The sequence below is a fragment of the Nestor notabilis genome, unplaced genomic scaffold, assembly GCF_000696875.1.
Source record: "Nestor notabilis isolate BGI_N333 unplaced genomic scaffold, ASM69687v1 scaffold3163, whole genome shotgun sequence".
NCBI classification, from domain to species: domain Eukaryota; kingdom Metazoa; phylum Chordata; class Aves; order Psittaciformes; family Psittacidae; genus Nestor; species Nestor notabilis.
This window is the reverse complement of record NW_009921348.1, coordinates 40,302-59,496: the sequence shown is the minus strand read 5'-3', so window position 1 is coordinate 59,496 and position 19,195 is coordinate 40,302. Positions and strand designations below refer to the sequence as shown.

Genomic DNA, 19,195 nt, shown 5'->3' with positions numbered 1-19,195 from the left:
AGCAGGGCTGATCGTCCCATCTGTGCTGCTGATGATATTATTCCATCCCAGGTGCAGGACTCTACACTCTTCATTGTTGAGCCTTGTGAGGTTTCTCTTGGCCCTGTTGAGTTTCACAAAGTCCATCTGGGTTGAGGTTCTACATTTTCCTTTTCAATCATCTCCTCTAGCTTAGTATTATCCCCAGATTTGCTGGGGGTGCAGCTGTGCTGGTATCAAGATTGTTGTTCGGATGTTGAGCATCGTGAGCTCTTGTATTGGTGTCCAGGCTGCTGCTCTTGACACTGGCTGCCAGCTGCATTGAAACAGGTTGAAGAAAACTGGTGCTAAAATGGTAGTATTCAGCAGCTAGTTACTGTGAATGCTGCAGCCAGCACTTAACTGCCTTCACCTTGTAGGCTTCTGAATTACTGAATCCACTGCAGTGGTGGGCAAGACAAGTGTGCCTTGGTCAATGAGCTGTGATCCTGCTGTCCTCATCCCTCCCAGAAGCTAGTTCAGGATGCTGCAGTGCAGTCACTGTGATCAGAGTAATCCCCAAAGACAGGCAACGCTACAGCAACTCTGGTGGGTGACTGATGGAGGAAAGTTCCTGTTTTAAAACATGTTCCATATTGTACTTTGCACAGCAAATTAACTGTAGGATGTTGTTAAAAGAATGAGAGGGGGCCAGAAGGGAAATACCTGAAACTTGCTTCCTTCTGAAGAGTGGGACTGGAGCACAGTTAATCATTGTGTGCATGGTAGTAAGCAAGTATGTGTTTGCTGGTAGCAATTAAACTACTGTTTTAAAGATTACTGAGTGGGAGAGACGTTGGTTTCACAGTAACAAACAAGTGCCTTTTAGAGCAAAAGCCTTGGGTCGGCATGTGGAGTGACGGTGCCTTGTTCTGAGCAGCAGCTGTGTGTTTCCATCATGCTCCAGCTTCCAGTGATTTTTATAAACAGATTATTCGTGCCTTCTATTGGCAATAATGCAGAGATGCATTATTATGCATGGGATGTGGTAGGTTCACCTGGATAGATGAGAAGCCAGTTTTGTAAATACTTGAAAATAATTGTTCTTTGCTGACTGCTGTTTCTACTTGGACATTTGCTTGCTGTGGTAGTGATGCCCTTTTCACAAATTCATCAACACTTGCGGTCCTGGTCCCCTGGCTTGAGGGATGAAATTCTGTAGCAGGCTTGGCCCCACAAAATGTACCCTCTGTTTCTATTTCTGGCAGCCTGGCTTGGCTGTTAGGTGTGTGCACATGTGCTCACAGCTCAGAGCACATGTCAGAGGCCGAGCAGTGCCCACCAGGGTACATTAGGTGTCAGCTAACCTCGGAGGACTGCTCTGGCTGCTTTGCACTGTTTTTTCATGTCAGTGATATTGTGCAGTCCCATATAACTGGGTAGGCAAAACCAAAAATCCGAGATAAATGAAATGAAGAAGAGAAGTCTTGGTTGATGTTAATACAGAAGATTCAAGCTCTGTATGGTAGGGTGAGAAAAATCCTCTATTACGTCAGCTGGGCAAGAGCTCTGACTAGAAAGGGGGATTGGGGCAATAAAAGCTACGTGGACTAAACAGAAAATTGTATTTCCTATTTAAAGAGTACAGGATTTTCTGCTTTGAAAGTGGACAGGCAGATGTGTCTGTGCAGGCCTGAAAATCTGTCTGTATGCTGCTGCGGATTCCAGAGGAATGACTACACTTTTAAAAGTGCCTGGTTTGTTTTCTTCAATTAGCTTGCCATGGCCTAGCATTTTGTTTTCATCACTGTCTTCAGTTAACAACACAACCAGCTGCTGTGCCCAGCTCCCTTGTGTAGATTAAGCAGAGGATTGCCCATGAGGGTGCAGCTTTTATCTCCTCAAAAGGTATTTGTCAGGACTAAGCTCCTTACAGTAATACATTAACAGCTTGCAGTTATGAACCCTGCCAGTGCCCTTTCAATTTGACTTCATTGTTTATTTTAAAAGTTGACATGTTTTATACTGCAGTGCTTCATTTGCCTCTGTGTGTCACCTCTGCATCTTTGGGAACTGGCTGGGAAGTTTGGGACTGTTGAGTATTGGAGCCAGGGAGATGAGCAGCGGATGAGCTGGTGAGAAAGCACTGGGTGGACAGTGGCAAAGAGAAAGCTCTTGGCCAGGAGGAGAGGTGGAAAGGAGGGGACTGGGTGAGCAGAGCAGGACTTGGGCATGCTGTTTGTTGTAGGGAAGTGATTTACTGTTGCGGGAGACTTGTTTGTAGCAGGTTGCTTGTAGAGTGCTGAGCTGCAGGGGAGGGATGAACACAGTGGCAGGAAGAGTTGGTGTGCTGTGTGGATGGTATGTGTTAGAGGCTGCTGTGACAGTAGGATTCTCCTTAGCTGAGATCTCTGTGGCTGCTTAATTGCATTTCTCAAGGTGTCCCATTTTATATTTTACAGTAGTAGAGGGTCTGCAGTAGTGAAGACATTCAGTTGAGTTTCCTGGCAAAAACCATTGGCAATGAGGCACAATTCGCTCCTGGTCACTGTGGCAGTGGAAGCAGGAGCACAGGTTCCCTTGCCCTCCAGGTGTCAAGGCTTCATCATTTTCGATAAGGGGTTTCAGTGGCCTGGCTCCTTCTGACATTTTTGAAAGAGATGCTCACTTCTGTATCAGGTAGACTCCATCAAGCACCAGCGATATGGTTGGCAGGCAGAAAGTTGACATCCCACTTGCCTCCAACCTCTATCAGAGATTTTTGTCAGTATCATTTAGTACATTTTCCTGTGTGCTACCTCAGGCTAAACCTCTCTCAACTCAAACACCAGGTTGTGCTTGAAAACAACCTAATTTTCAGCTAGTCATTTGAGTTATGGTCTTTTGAGAGAAATAGCCACTGTCTAAAATTATGAGACTCGCATACAATGTCAGGAAGTTTGATGGAGATGCGAGCTCCTGTTTTTCTTTATGGTTTTAAAAGCACACGAAGAACATGGCTACTCTCTCTTCCATCAAACTGAGTGACCTGCAGGCTTGAGACAGTGTGAAAGTGGTCTGCCCATGATTGTGCTGAATAACTTGTACATGCTGGAGGGAGTTTTAAATGAAGGCTAATTACTGAGTAACTATACCAACTAAAAAGTGTTGGAGTATCCTTCTTCACATTGGCAAAACCACAAACCTGTTGTTGTTTCTTTAATGACTAATGTATCATTCTTTATCCTAGCATTTGGCTTTTTTCTTTCCCAGGCTTTCAGTAAGTTGCTTAAAATAAAAGACTGTAGACTGACTCCAGATAACTGTTGAAGTGAAATTGCTACTTGGACTCTCACTTAAACCAAAAAAGCACTTTGTGTTCCAAAAGAGTTATTTCCAAACTGCCATTGCAGAGTAGCATTCAACAAATAGAGCTGGGAGGGAATATTCAACTGTGGTTTTGTTTTAGTTTTCCATTTGCTCACACAGCTATGAGGCATGAAGCTGAACGTGGCCAGAGTTATAGGCCTGCCTATTAACAGCTTCATCTCTCAGTGTCCTACAGGTGCAAGTAAAAATCTAACAGAATTGTAACTTTAGCTTCTGGGTTTTTTACCATAAAGATCATTTTCCTCCTGTGTAGCCAGTTGTGCGTTAGAGGCTTTGTCAGATGAGCTACTAGTACTGCAAGCTACAACTAAACATTGTTTTCCATGGGGATTTAGTAACTCAGTTCCTAATGCTCTGAAGACTTTTTGCTGGCTTAGATGTGTTGATCCCTAACCCAGTACTTGTGCCAACAGAAACTTGCAAGTAGTGATGCAGTTACGGTGAGAAAACTGCTTCTCCTGTGCTCATATTGCCCCTGGGACCTGGTTTTACTGGTTTTTGCTGGTGCGGTTCTGCCTTTGCTAAGAATGGGTTTGCTGGTCTGTTTTCCTGTGTCCCTAAGCTGGTTCTTGCATGGGCAGGGCTGGTCCAGCAGTGGAGCAGCCATGGAGCTGAAGTCTTCAGTGGGACAAGGCTTTGATGGCATTATTGCCTGGAAGTCATTGGGACCTGGCTCCCCCTCATAGGGTCGATCTTGAAAATTAGTCCTACTCTTCCAGCATCCCCAGCACTGTTCTGCAGTACAAAAAGCTGTGAATTTTCAGAGCGTACAGCAGAGATTTGAAATTTAGGCTTCTTGCTGTGTCCACTGTTGGAAGCTTAGGTTGAGCCTTGTTTAAAGTTCCTCAGATGGGTTTCCTGTGTGTGGTGGGTACCATGGTTTAGATTAGTTAGTGCTAAATTAAAATATTCTTTAGTCAGGCTTATTCTGTATTTAAAATACGTGTTAATACAATTGAAACGGGCAGCTGGTGACTGGGGCAGTGAAGAGATGCAATGTATGGGGGTTTTCCCTTAGACTTTCTAAGGGACCATGTTAATGATGAATTTACAGCAGGATGCTGCTTATCCACTAATATTCGCCCAAAGCTCCGTGCTGCTTTGGGATGTACAGTACTGCATGGAAATTCACACTTTGATGCCCTGGCTCTTCATGAAGGCTTTCAGCAGGGTCGTATGGTGTGAGCTGCCTGGCATGGTTAGATGAATTTCTCTTCTGTGGAAAACATCAGCAGCCACCTCAGAAGGAAGTGCATCAAGGAACTTGGTTGGAAGGAAATTACTGCACTGATTGTGATGACTTTGATTTCCCTCCCTAGCTAGTAGCTGAAGGACCCCTGACAAATAACTTCTATTTTTGCCACGGTGAAGCACCTCTGTGTGATAGGAGGAAGGAAGTAAGAAGAGCTTTCTGCTACTTCAGGAGCCAGTGAGGGAAATTCAGTGTGCTGTATTTCCTTTTGAGACCTGTGTTTGACTTAGGAGTCTATCTCCCCTGCCACGCATCAGGGAGGGAAGGGCTTTTTCCATTACCTTTACAAATAACTGTGGTGGCTCAAGTGTGAAGGTATTTGATGCAGCTGGTGTTGAGGAGGTGTAGTCAGCTGTTTGGCAGAGAAATGCACCATTTTTCTACTTATTTCCCACTTTGTATCAGGCATTTTTAGCCACTTCCAAAATAACCACCATTTTTTCACACTAAACCCTCTTCCTTTATTCATAAGACTTCATCTTCCTCAGTTTAGTATTCTGTGTGTCAGAGTCCTTTACCCTGTTTCAGCCTAAGATGACTCCTCTGTATATCATGACATGAAAGCTTTGTTCATTATTCCATTCTGTCAGCCATGTCTGGTCAAAGACATTTCCCACAGGTATAAACTGGGTAATTCCAGTTTATTTAAAAAGAAAAAATCATTGAAGTGTAAACAAACTGTCTTCACAGTGCTGGATGTTCAGTTAATTGAAGCTTACATTTGAAGGGTGGTGTTTCACTGCAGAATAGCTCCAAAATACTCCTTTGAATAAACACTTCTGAAATATATAATGTAGAAAAGTTTGGGTAAAGAGTTTACTTTTGAGTTAAACAAGGTATTTACTGTTGAGTTAAACAACCTCAAAAGGGCAGTAAAGTGCTGGTATAGTTGAGAGACAGCAAATGAATACAAAACCTTTGGAAATTAGAAATTTCTGATGAAGGAAAACGATGTGAAGCCTGCATGTTTCGAAAGCCTGGATGTTAAAATTGCTAGTCATTCAGTGAGAGCTATAAAAAGAGAAGGCATCTCTATCTTACTAAAAAAAAACAACCCAACCAACCAACCAAAATCCAGCCAATACCAGTAATTTGTTTATGGATATTCTTTGTCTTTCTTGTAGAGTCACCTATTTTGAGCATTTAAAACTTGTCACTGGTACTACGGTGCAACACTGCAGACTGCTGAACTCTGTGATGACTCTTGTCACCATGGTACTACTGAAACCTGCAGTATGACTGCCATTATTTCTGCTTTATTGGCTGCTCTCCCTTCTGGTGCTGTGAGGTGAGGGCTTGCTGCTGCATTAGGGACCCTGGAGGTGCTCAGCTGTGAAAAATGGATGTGGCTTCAGCCTCCAAAATGGGATGTGAGCATTTTACTTGAGGACTCATCAGAGTGGGATTTGGGTATTGTGAAAGCTGTGTTAAAACCTTCAGGAGAGGTGAAGGTGTTCTGTAAATGCAGTGTCTTAGAGAATTTTTTTTTTTTTGATCTGGAATAAAAGAGGTCACAGTGCCTCGATTCTAAACTGTGCTTGCTTTGCTGGGAAGGTCATAGGTTGTTTTGGAAAAGTCTCTGATCTCACGGCAAGAACCATATAGTTCACCAAAAGACACTGTTCACCCCCTGCTTCCGTGCAGACTCTTGACAGTGCTTCCTTCAAACTCAAGCTTCATGTTATTTTGCTGAAAAGAAGCAGCAGTTTCCAAAGGACTAAGCAGGGCCTTTATCAGTGTTTTACATGCATTGCAGATTCCCTTCCTGTCTGTGTACTGTGGACTTGCTGCACCAGTTGCAACCAGTGACAGCAAAGTAGAAACAGTGAGAGCAAAGTCCTAACAGTTAGCAGCCACCTTCTCAGAAAAATCTTGTTTAAGCTTTACAGCCATGTAATACTTCCAGAATGTTTCCTCAGCATGATTAATGGTACACCAGATAAAAATCCACCCTGACTAAATTCAGGGAGTGCCATTCTCAATGTATTCTTGACATGCCACAAGCTTGCTATTGCGTTTTGTTTTGTTTCTCAGTGATTAAACCTACCTCATAAGGTATTTATCTTTCAACTAGGTGCTTATTTGTAAGCCACCAACTGTGTGATTTTTTTATTATGGACAGCGTGAGACAGTTCTTTGCATATTACCTGTTTTGGGTAAGAACTGCTGTCTTAGCAGTGCTTACTCCAATGAGGAAATAGGTGTCACCTCCAAGTAGAAGTGCGGGAAGCAGTAACACTGGCATGATGGTTTTAAAGTCCTGGGATTAGTGTGGTGGATCTTCTACACGTGACTGAGAACGTTCCTTTGTCTCTCATCCCAACTTCTCGGTTTTTTTTAGGCACAGCTGGAAGCTCAGAGGGCAACTCAGGATTTTCAGAGGGCCACTGAAGTGCTGCGTGCTGCAAAAGAGACCATTTCACTTGCAGAGCAGAGGCTGCTGGAAGATGACAAACGTCAGTTTGACTCTGCCTGGCAAGAGATGCTCAACCATGCTACCCAGAGGGTAATACAAACTTGCCCCAGCATCTGTCTTTTCCATATTTTGTGTTCTCCTGTGGTGTATGAGGCGTAGTTTCTGAAAGACCAATTTTTTTCTGTTGGTCTAGATAAATGCTTTTGTAGGAAATTAAGCTACGGAAAATTATGAAGCCTAAGGTTAAATGATTTGTGCTTTGGGCTGCTACTGAGACATCTATAGTTCCCTGTCTGGCAGTGCTAATAGCTAGTGAAGTAGCTCTCTAAAGAAAAAAAAATACCATGTCTATAGTAGGGATAAACAGTATCTTAAGGCATACCTGCATTTGAAGTTATGCCAGGCTAATTGCGTGGGAATGCCTATTCCTGAGTGCACGTGTTATGGAAACTTACTCTGGAAAAACAGGGACATGCTCCAATTTCAGTATAACATGTTCTTAGTATGGAGTAAGTTGAACAAGGCACTTTGCTTCAGAAACGTGTTTGAATGTAGAATTACTCAAAACGTGTGCTGAATTTTAAGCTTGCACACTGCTCTATCCTAAGTACCTTCCAAATTTACCTCCTTTATAAAGTCTCTTTAAGTCTACAGAAAAGGTGCACCATCAAACGATGAAAGGCGGTATTCATTAAAAAAAAAAAAGGCAGAATTTATTTTTTTTTAACATGAAAGAATCAAAAATCGAAGTTAAAAACCTTTGTTCTGTCAGAGATTTCCCTTAATATGCCAGTGAGGCTGAACTTGCTATTCCAAATATGCTAGCATGCCAAACAATGTTTGTATTGTCTCACAGTCCTCAGTGCAGTAGCTCTGTTCTGTTGCAGAAGCTTCTCAGTCATAAGAAAGCTTCTATTTCAGAGTGAATTGTAAAAACCAGCTGCCTGATGAAGAAACGAGGAACAAAAAGGATGTTGGTTGTGTGCAGGGGAGAGATGGAAAACCTGGAATATCTTACAAAGAGCAAACAAACTCCAGGATATTGTTTGTGTTACTGTCCCTGTTATCATTAGGTTTTTCTGAAGGGAGCTCCACCTTAGTGTGTCTGTGCCAGGTCACCAGCAGCTGCCATTATCCCTTGTTGGGATCCCTGTTTGTTATGGTTTAAACCCAGCCTGTAACTCAGCACCACACAGCCGCTCGCTCACCGCGCCCCCCCCCCCCTTCTCCCTCCCCAGGTGGGATGGGGAGGAGAATTGAAAGAATGTAAAATCCACTGGTTGAGATAAGAACAGTCCAATAACTAAAGTACAACGTAATACTACTATTACTACTAAAGATAAGGGAAATAACGGGAGAAAATATAAAAATAAGGGAAATGGAAAGCAATGGTAAGCACAAGTGTGTTACCAGCATTGTTCTCAGACTAAACTTGAAAACACAGCACTGCACCAGCTACTAGGAAGAAAAAATACAACTATTACAGCTGAACCCAGGACAGTATCCACCCCTTATTCCATACCATTTACATCATGCTCAGATCCTACATTTTTCAATATGCCCATTGCTTTTTTGTCTTTATATATGTATATGTGTAATATACACACAGACAGATATCATTCCTTAGTCCATGGACCATCCCTATAAAGTTTGCTGAATTCATTCAATCCATTATGTCAGGCTCCATCTGTTGTAACAGTCTTTCAGGGCAGGAGAAATGGTGTGTAGCGTTGGATTGTTGCCTGCTGATGACACCACTGAACTCATCTGGTCATTGCTGAGCTCATCTGGTCTCAAAGTTCATTCTTTGGGGTGATGATCAGAGAGAAGTCAAGGGTCGGTCGATGGTGACCTGAGGACAGTTCTGGGAGACTCCCGCTGCTGCTGCTGGCTTTTCCCATAGCTTTATTCTCTGATGATGACCATGACAGCACATAGCTTCTTTGCAAAGTCTGGAGTCGTTGAGATGGGCATTTAGCTGCTGCATGACTGTTATATAGCAGGCAACAGCATATAATCGAGTTCATTTTTTTTTTTTCCCCAAAATTAAATCCCCTTGAGGTACACACCAGACTTCCCCATCCTCCCACATTACGTACCAAGTGCACCCAGGTCCTTGAGCAAAATCAGTCTCACAAGTGGGTTTGCCTTTGCCCGAGGCAGGAATGACCCAGACTGTTTTCCCCAGCAGATTCTTTATGTGCACCATGGGAACTTTATCACCCTCTATGGTACATAAACATTCTGATTTGGCCACGCCAGCCCTGTTGGCAGATCCCCTGGTGTTGACTAACCAGGTGGCTTTTGCTAAGTGTATATCCCAGTATTTGAAAGTCCTGCTCTCTGTGTAGTTTACAGCAGTGCATTGTTGGTGTCCCTGTTCAATGAGAGCAAAGTCTATATATGCATACACAATTTTTGATTCTCGGAATAGACAGGTGAGAAAACTAGAAGCATTTAAGGAGTTGCTTAGAGCTCCTGACTGATAAAATGCTGAGATCAGGTGGGGAGTGATAGCAACCACTTGTCAGCTGCCTCTCTCTAGCTAGCATAACAAAAATTTTCTGTTGGGTTGTGTAAGGAGAGAAATGCAAGTGATTTTGAGAGTTCAAATGGTTGGATTGTATAGAGCAGCTGGTGGCTCCTTGAATGCAAAGTGTGTTTCCCGGTTCTTCCTGGTGCTTAAAATAGTCTGGGTAAGGTCAGTTCCCAGAAAGCACTGATCTGTACCTCGCCAGGGTACAGACAATTTTGGAAGACTTGCATGGAAGCTTGGTTTGTGTTTTCCATTGGCCACGCTGGAGGTCTTAAGGCTAGGGCCAGAGCCAAGGAGGGTGAAAATGCTGTTGGAAGTCCTGACTGAACAGACCCAGCATTAGTTTGTTTGGAGTGCCTGAGTTCTGTATCTTCTTTAGGAGCAGAGTGAATACTTTCTTGGTTTCAATGCATGCAATTAGTGAAGTGTTTAGTATCCAGTGACGTAAGCAGAATAATTGGGGTCTTAAGGAGCAGAAAACATCATCACTCCCTACCAAGCTATGAGCGAGAACAGATTGAAGGATAAGTTCTCCTAGAACAAAAGTTCTCCTTGACTGCCACAGTGTTGTTGTTAACTTGGATTGTTAAATATTAATTACACTAGAAATCACTACTGGAAAAAACTGTTTTTGAGGGTTAAGAAATAGAATTCCTCTATTTCTACATATAAAATCATTGTTGGAGAAAGTTTTTGTGCTCTAGTTGTTTGTTTTTGCTAGCTTTTTTGCATGTATTTATAAATGACAGTTGTATTGGGCAGAGAATCATCTTCTACAGCAATGCACTGAGAACAGGAAAGCACTTCTGTGCCAAATGTTAAAAGTGGGCTACTCATTAATTTGTTTCTCTATTATAGGATTGTCAAGCCAGAGTAAAGTTGTTTTATTTGCTGTTCTTAGGCAGAGGTTGCAGACTCTTGAATTAATCTGAAATTTGGAACAAAACCCAAGCCCTGTAGCAGCTTGAGTTTATGGTTTATGCAAGCAGAGTGAATAAAGGAAAATGGTAGGCAAGAGAACAAATGAAACACTGAATTTTATATATGTATAGATAGAGACAGATATATACAGGCACATATGGAAATACTACCAGGTTACTTTTGCACTTGATCCAATGGATCTGGACAAAGACTTGGGTTCCAGAGTATCAAATGGGAAATACTGTTTGCAGACCCCCACTAGGAGGAAGCGGAGATAAGGGCTGCATGTTGTAATTGCTTTTGGATTTCTTCATAGACTGAAAAGCTATTAAGACTATTTTTAACATGACAGTCTAATGGGTTACTGTAAACAAGGCTTTTGTAGCCACTGATACAGAAAATCATATACTTAAACTGGTGAGAAATGGGGGTTACTGAAACTTTGCTTATCCCAGGTGGGCTGGAAGTGTAACATTTGGAAGGTGTTTTTATTTGCAGAGCAGACAGGACCAGCATGAATAGGTTATAGTGAGAACAGGTCACCACTCACCAATTTTTTCACCTTGTAGTTTGAGCTATGTTTCCAAGGGAGGCTGGGTGCCTAAATAGGAGCTGGCCTGCCTGCCAAGATGCAAGTAAACCCTGTAAATGTCTGTGCTTGAGATATGTGTTGACATAGTGAAGCACAGGACTGTGATGTGATCCTGCGAGTCAGGCAGCTGCTTTACCTGCTCCTACTCTTAACTTGATGTGTATTTTTGGGTATGTTCCTGTGCCTTTCTCCCTAGATATCCATTTCTCTACAGATCTCAGGTAAGTGTAATGACATATAGGCTGGCATTTAGCTCACCAGCTTCATGTGTCCAGGATTTGATTTTGTATGTTCCAGTTACTTGCCTAAACTTTCATTATAATCAAAGGAGGTCTGTTCAATAAGTTGATGGTGTCTGGAGAACAATTCACATGGCCAGAGGGGCAAGTTCATCATAAGATGAATTCTCTGTTGATTATAATGGAAATGTCGCCATGTAAACAGGTTTGATGAGCTCTTAAGCTGCCTGGAGAAGACAACTACTGTTTTTTAGCCACTGGCCTACCAGGTTTTTGGTAACTGCAGTTTGCCTTTAAAATGTGGAGAAAATGTTTTTGGGAAGTGTGTTCCTGTCTGCAAGTACCTTGAATTATAATGCTGCAGTTTGGGATGCAGAGAACAGGCCTGTAGAAAGGCCAAAGGGTGGAGAATTTCAGAGGGATGAAGGACAGAGATCTTCACATTTGTATTCTTGTTGAAAATCACTCATACATGTGTACAAAAGGAAAGTGCTGACAGATGTGTTACCTCAAGCTTCAGACATGCGGGAGCAGAAAGGAAGATCAGCTATGAATTTCAAGAGAAATTGCTAATTTCTAATTGCTGATGCAATCTGCTTTTACAGTATTTCCTGAGATATGTTTGATTCATAAATTCTGGCAGGGAGAAGAAATGTTTTGGCTCTTGTTCATGAGAAATGTTAAAAAGGAACGGATGAGGAGAGAGTGAAGAGGGAGGAGGCATGCTCCCTCTAGGTTTAATTTGGCTTGTGACGCTCCCTTTGATATTAACACCATCTGTCATTGTACAATGCGTGGGTGCTTTTGTGGTGTAGGGAGAAGAGATACTTCCTTCAGATAGCAATTCTTGGAGAAAAAGGCTGGGGGGAGGGGGGAAAAGAAAAGTCTGTGAAAGAAACAACAAAAATACCTGCATCCCTCCCTATCCTGATCTCTCTGACCCTTTACCCTGGAAATGCAGGGGTTAAATGCAATCTCTTGTATTGTTGATTCTGTCCTTCTGGTTCACTAATTTTGCATTGCTTCTTACATCTTCTATTTATAATTCTTCCCCTAGAAGAGCCATCAATTTATACCTTTTGGAAAAAAAAAAAAACCAAACCCAAACCAGTTGTGCAGAATCTGGCTCAGATGGTCAGCTTTGCTTAATTTCACTGGTACATTTTCAGACTTACTCACTAAAAATACATATGCTACACTAACCTTCCTTTCCCAGACATCTGGGTTGGAAACAGAGGGTAGGAAGGAGAGAAGAGGAATCGATTGATACCTGTGTTGGGTTTTTGTAGCCTGTGCTACTTTGGGAGAATACCTGTTTCAGGCAGAACTCAATCTAGAAATTAAGGACAGAGCTACAGAAATGTGTGGTGAAAGTGTGGGCATCCTAGAAGTTTACCTGCTTTGGATGTTTTTGTCTTAAGAGTAGTCCCTTGCTTGCCCCAAGGGTATGAATGGCAGGTACTATGTAATGAGGAGAGGTGTGTCTTGAGCTGTCTTAATCTGAAGAGGTGTCATCCTCACTTATATCTCTGCCTTTTTCAAAGCAATGCTGTTGCATCTGTGATGGCTTAGGAGCATCAACACAGCAAGGTTGGTGGTAGAAGCACATTGACTTTTATTAGACAAAACAGCTTACTCGGTAACTGTGACCAAAAGCTTGTTTATAAGTCCCCAACTGTATCATTAGGTCTGATTAAAAGTACTTCTCTCACACAAGCTATGTCAGTCATCTTCTAAGTAAGACCTTTTTAATAGGTAAAGGGTTTCCCTAGCTAGTCTTCCAATGAACCTCCCAGATGTAGAGGTGGCAGCATGGTTATTGTCTGTTTCTGTCCACCTGCCCTGATGGACAGCTTCTCTACTTAAAGGCCTTTGGCTTTTGTGAGGGGTGGATGGTCTTTTTATTTTTTCTTGTCTGAATGAAATGCATCTTGGCAGGTGATGGATCTCCACAGATACCTCACGATCTTCCAGGTATTGTCCTCAGCCTTAGGCATGCATCTTGAGCAGCTGTCCTGGGGGAAAGGGAAAGGAGACAGGTTGTCTCTGGCCTCTCCACAGACTTGTGTGGGTGATGTGAGTGTGATGACAGAATGTCCATAGGAAAACAAGGGAGTGGGAGAAGATGTTTTTCCTTACATCACTGATTTGTCAAAAGGATGAAGTACGCAATCTTTCGTTTTGGAAAGGGTACTGAACATGGGTATGTGTGGCTGGCTGGAAGTGCCATATTTTGTCAGATACTTTGAGTTGTTTACAATCTGTCACCCTCAAATCCCAGTTCTGCAGGGTTCAGCATTTCTGCAATGTTCAAGATGAAAGATGTGCAAAATCAAGACGATAAAGGATGCCTAACCTGGCTTTATGACCCTTATGCTGGTAGTACTTATGTGGTTCATCCCACACATCAAAGTGGGTGTTAATTTTGCCCCAGGAATTGATGTAAGGGATTGACATTTAATTGAGTACTGGCAAATTCCAACTGCTCCATCATTTTGTAGCTTCCAGCATTTTAAAATTGCAGTTTCCTTGCCACACTACAAGGAAGGTGAACTAGCTTTTGTGCAGTCTTTGGAGATGGCATTTTAATTTAAGACACTTCCACGCTAAAACCAGCCTTGTCTGACATATTTCACTAAGGAAGGTCAATGCATCAAGCTAGTTTTCAAACAGCTGCTCAAGATAAGAAGCTGCAGCGTGTTTTCAGGATGCAGGAGAGAGCCTGTTACCAATCTGACAGATTTCTTTCTATCATCTGTCTTCCTTCCTCCCCTCCTTTCCCCTCCTGGGTGCCTTATTTATAAAATAGTTGAAGGATCTTGGAGATGAGTATATTATTTTATAGCTGATCAAAAGAGCCTTTGGAAACCTTTCTTCCTCATAGTCCTGTAGCAGCTTCTTTGTTTAATAAGTGGTGTGTGCAGATGAGTAAAATGTGGCCTCAAGTTGTGGCAGCAAGAGCTTCTAGTTGATGCTGATGCAGTTCAGGATGCAGGAGAGAGCCTGTTATCAATCTGGTAACGTGTAGCAGTTTCATGCTTTCATGTAGGAATCAGAAAGGACAACATGACAGTTTTCCTGAGAGGAGCTGCGCTCCAAGCAAGTCAAAACTAACTGTGCTCTTTTCCCTGTTCAGTTCAGCCTGACAGCTGGAACACTTAACAAGAAATTAGAGCTTTGTGGGTGAGGCTATCTAAAATGAGGAAATTTGAATATTCTCTCTGGATCTGAGAGCTCAGATGCATGTTCTCGTGATGTGAGCCAGTTGGAGCAAATTGTGCTTGAAGTTGTGAAGTACCTGGCCACAGCTGAGACACTTTGAAATCCAGGACTGGTTAAAATGAAGTCCTGGCATTTTTTGTATGGATGTCTTCATGGCTACAAGAGAGCAAGCCTGAAGACTGCCTGCTTTCTCCTCATTGCCAGACCAATGGAGATGTACATTCCACCCCTATAACAAAATCATTAAGTCACCTTATGTTCAATAATGTCTGATTTATGTCCTTCTCTCTCTGTGATTTTGGAAATTTATTTGTTTGTTGTTTTAATACTGTTTACCTTGCATCATATTTTTGTGTAAACACTTGATCTACTGATGAAGGCTCCTGTGGGGCCTACTTGAATCATGCTTCTATTAATTGTATCTGTATGATACTAAATTCTAATCAGTTCTCCAGCAAAACCTACAACCACTGAACCATCACTCAAGAATGAAATAAAAATGTTCATACTATACTGGCCAAATCTCTTGCTTCCTGTGGATTCTAGGAAGATCATAAAAATATCAAAAAGAATAGCATCGTGTTTTGAGATTGAAGAGGGGCCTCCTAGTTGGTTTGTTTTCGCATCCAAAATAATCAAGGCAATGTTCTTTATTTTCATCATGAAAGAAATTACACAGATTGCAGTCATGGCTTTAACCTGCCGGAGGGGAGACTGAGATGAGCTCTTAGGCAGAAACCCTTCCCTGTGAGGGTGCTGAGGCGCTGGCACAGGGTGCCCAGAGAAGCTGTGGCTGCCCCATCCCTGGCAGTGTTCAAGGCCAGGTTGGACACAGGGGCTTGGAGCAACCTGCTCTAGTGTGAGGTGTCCCTGCCCGTGGCAGGGGGTTGGAACTGGGTGATCTTTAAGGTCCCTTCCAACACAGACGATTTTGTGGATCTGTGATTCTGTGTCACCACTTTTCTTACTTTAAACAAATCAGTTACCTCCCTGTCTGAATCTTGATGGCTGGTGCATTAAAGAAAACAGATCTGCAGGCTTACATCTCTGACACCTCAAATTTGCACGATACAAGTACCCTGGATAAAATTACTGGTAAAGTTTGACTATGGGATACCAGCAGAGCAAGTAATGGAGGGACATTTACTTTCCTGTTACTTCTGCAGGCTCCTCATTGCTGCAAAATGCCACAGCAAGGAGCCTTTGTTTATAAAGCTTTGAAGAAATGATTGCTGGAAGAATTTGTCTGCAGGGCTGCAGCCCAGCTGGCTGGGCAAGGCCTGGGCTGTATATGGAGAGTGGCTAATGTTCTGGGCCTGGGACAGCGGCGCATTAAGCATCTGCCTGCCTGACAGTGGGCAGTGTTCCCCCATCTGCATTATGGGGGTGTCAGCTGAGGGCTTGAACCTCTGCATGTTCGGTGTTGAAACCATGATTTGAGGCTGTTTTGAGAGAAAACCTTCCTGTTGTTCTGCCAGTCGTCAGCCACTGGACACGCTTTTTTCTGGCAACTGGTGATTCAGCCCTCCCACGGCTGTCGTTGGATTTCAGCCCTTCCCAGAGCGGTGGGACTGCGGCTGGGGGCTGAGCAGACCGCTGGCTCTCTGCTGGGAAGGGCAGGCTCCCATGAGAGAAGCAGGGTGCTGGTCAATGGGTGACTTCTGCTGGCACTGCTCTGCTCCCTTAACTGGGTTAAGAAATGGATGATCGCAAAATTTGAGACACCTCTCAACTTCCTGTAAGAGAAGTAGTGCAAGAAGCTGCAACACCTTTGTCATAATTAATGCAGTGTCTGCAAATCTGACGTGTTGCTGCTCCTTTCAGGAAAGACTTTTAAGTAGGTTCATTGAAAGTACATTTTTTTCTACACCCTCACTTTCCTGGCATGAGCCGATTGGAGAGATTATGAAGATGCTGTTTATTGAAATAATAAGAAATGGATTGTTGTGTCTTGCCACTCAACCTGTTCTTTATCCTGTTGAAGGTCATGGAGGCAGAACAGACCAAAACGAGAAGTGAGTTGATTCACAAGGAGACTGCAGCCAAATACAATGCCGCCATGGGAAGGATGAAACAACTGGAGAAGAAGCTGAAAAGAGCCATCAATAAATCAAAGTAAGTTTTACATTTGGAGATGACTTCAGTGGGGAAATCTGTCTGGGGGAGATACCAATTCTGTGGGTTTTTCTAACCTGTGAAAGTGTGTTGCCCTTCGTACCTCTTCTTTGGGCTCCTATCTGCATGCAACAGCCTCACAGCACAACAGGTACTGGCATTTGTTCTTACATTTGTTGTCCTTCTGAGTGCCTTGTGAAGCACCTGATGTGGCGGTATACTGACGACCTAAGTGTGATAAGAAACCTTTTCTGGGCATATCCTTGATCTTGTTCTAGAGGATCGAACCCTTTGGTGGACTGGGACTTGAGAAACAGGCTCGTGAGATTCATGTAGATGCTGCCTATAAATCTGCAGAGCTCTGTCTGTAGATGTTTTGCAGCTTAGGACTGTTTGCAGTTTAGTTCTTTTTAGTTAGCAGAGCGATAAAGCAAGTGACAGAACCCTGAGAAGCGCGAGACTGCATCAGTGCAGTGTGCTGCACATCAGACTTGTTTACTTCCTAATGCTGCCGTGGCAAAGCTGTGCGAGAGCTGTGCTTGGGGAAGGAAATGCATTTCAGAGAGCATAGCTAAGCAGTGTGTGTCATTAATAAATGTGTCTGCATTTGATATGTCTGCTTCTTGCTCAGAACCTGTTTAAAATTTAGCCCTGGTTTACAACCAGTTCTTAATTCTCTTTATATTTCACAGTCATTTTCTCTGTATTTCCAGACTGTAGCTTGTCTAAACAATCTGCTCGCTGTATTTAGCTTTTAATCCCTCCATCTAAAAATGATTTTTTTTGAGAAATCGGTCAACTAAAAATCTATTTTGATTGGTGTTTGCTCAATTCAAGAAAGGATTAGCGCTTCTTAAGGCAGATTCAAGCATGTTTGTTGAAACAGTGCAGCAGCATGGCCTCCAAGAATGAGCTGCATACTGTTTGTCTAGCACTGCACAGGGACTGTGAAAAACATCACCAGATCACTAAATGACAGGTTCCTCTGGATAAGAGCAATATCTGACAAGTAGTTTGGCTGCTAAGAGTTCCTTCCTTGCAATAAGATTTAAAATAAAGACTGAGGTAAGTTGTCAGTGGGGTCCTTCATGCTTTCTTCTAACAGTGATGGGGCTGAGCCTGATGCCTCAGCTGCCTCTCTTATGATCTGCTTTCTGAACCTTCATTTCCTTGCTGGAACTACCCTCATGGGAGTGTTGTCTTGTGTCATTCTCCTCAGGATGAGCTGGCTTTCACTTGTGTGGAAGGATCCCAACATACTCTTTTGTCTTGCAGCAGGACTGACAAAAAACACCTGCACAGAGTATTCTGGAGATCCTTTAATAAGGAGTATACAGAAATGCCAATTCTAACCTAGTTTTAAAGCAGAAGATGCCTGATAGCACAAACAGGCTTGTGGATGTGTTTGAAGTCATACTGCACAGGGATGTTGGAGAGGTCAATCGTCTGTCAGCATTGCAATTTTCATGTAAAGGAAAATAGAAACTGAGCTGAAAACATCAATGCTGCCAAATGGCTGCATAAAACTGGGAAATGAGGCCACTGAATTTGTGGCTGCCTGTATTGTAGGACACAGCTGGCTACTAGCTGATTTTTGGGAAGGATTTAACACCAGCAAACTGCTCTGTCCTTCTCCCTGGGTGGTGTGGGAGGGTTAGCTCTAACTGTTGGGCTTTCCAGGCTCATATTGTCCATCCTCTCCCTCCATAAACTCGTGGGTAGACATGCAGAATGAGTTGCTCTCTTCCGTGCAAAAAATTATTTGCATCTCATTCTATGCTTAAATAATAATGCTTAAAGCATTATTATTTGAAAGTAAGACTGGGCCAGCCTGAAGGAAAGTTGTTTAGATGATTTGCCATGCAAAGACTTTTCCCCCAGGCTTGTGGAAGTTGATGGGATGTTCGGGTCAAAGCCTGGGTGTTCCCTCCCAGTTGGCACCAGGGTAAGGAAGGGAGGTGATTGGGTCATTTGAGGTGAGTGGGTTGCACTGTTTCCCCTTTTGACTCCCATTGCTCTGGGATATGGCTGTAGGAGTCCTTTAACTGTTGCATCCAGACTCCCAACTGTGATTTTTTCACCATGCCTGGCAGGTCCATCTGTAAAGATCGTTGCAGGGTTGTGTCCCAGTGAGGGAAGGCAGAGGTGCAGTTTGACTGGATCAGTGTTAGTGGAAACATCACACACTTGGCTGTGGGCTCCTAGTGATGATAAGGGGGTCAGTTGAAAACACAGAAGCTGCAAAATAACCCAGTCTCAGGGAAATGCAACTCGGTTACTTTGTGTATGGCTGTAGTGAATTCAAACTTTCAAAGCATGTAGGATCAGAAGCTCAGTTTTACACTCCTGAGGTCTGGTGCACAATCCAAAATGTAGCTGCAGTAAGACTTACAGCTCAGAAGAGGCTTGCTATCAGAGTAGAAATACAAGGGTGGTTAACATTCTGTTTCATATAAAGCCTCTGTTTCTCTCTCACATGCTTTCCAGGAGAGCTTCTGAGAGGTGAGGAGGGTACCAGAAAATCAGCTTCTGTGCTGCCCAGTGTTATTTCAGATGGTACTGGCTTTTGGGCCTC

General features: G+C 43.1%; 1 protein-coding gene across 1 annotated transcript in view; it reads left to right on the top strand.

Annotated features, from left to right (window-relative positions):
• Positions 1–19,195, top strand: part of SH3BP5 (SH3-domain binding protein 5 (BTK-associated)) — a 50,514-nt gene that overhangs the window by 25,559 nt on the left and 5,760 nt on the right. The window contains exons 3-4 of the mRNA XM_010011101.1: positions 6,921–7,085; positions 16,490–16,620. Coding sequence (XP_010009403.1) covers positions 7,062–7,085; positions 16,490–16,620 — 155 coding nt within the window. The 5' untranslated portion in view covers positions 6,921–7,061. The remainder of the gene's footprint in view (positions 1–6,920; positions 7,086–16,489; positions 16,621–19,195) is intronic.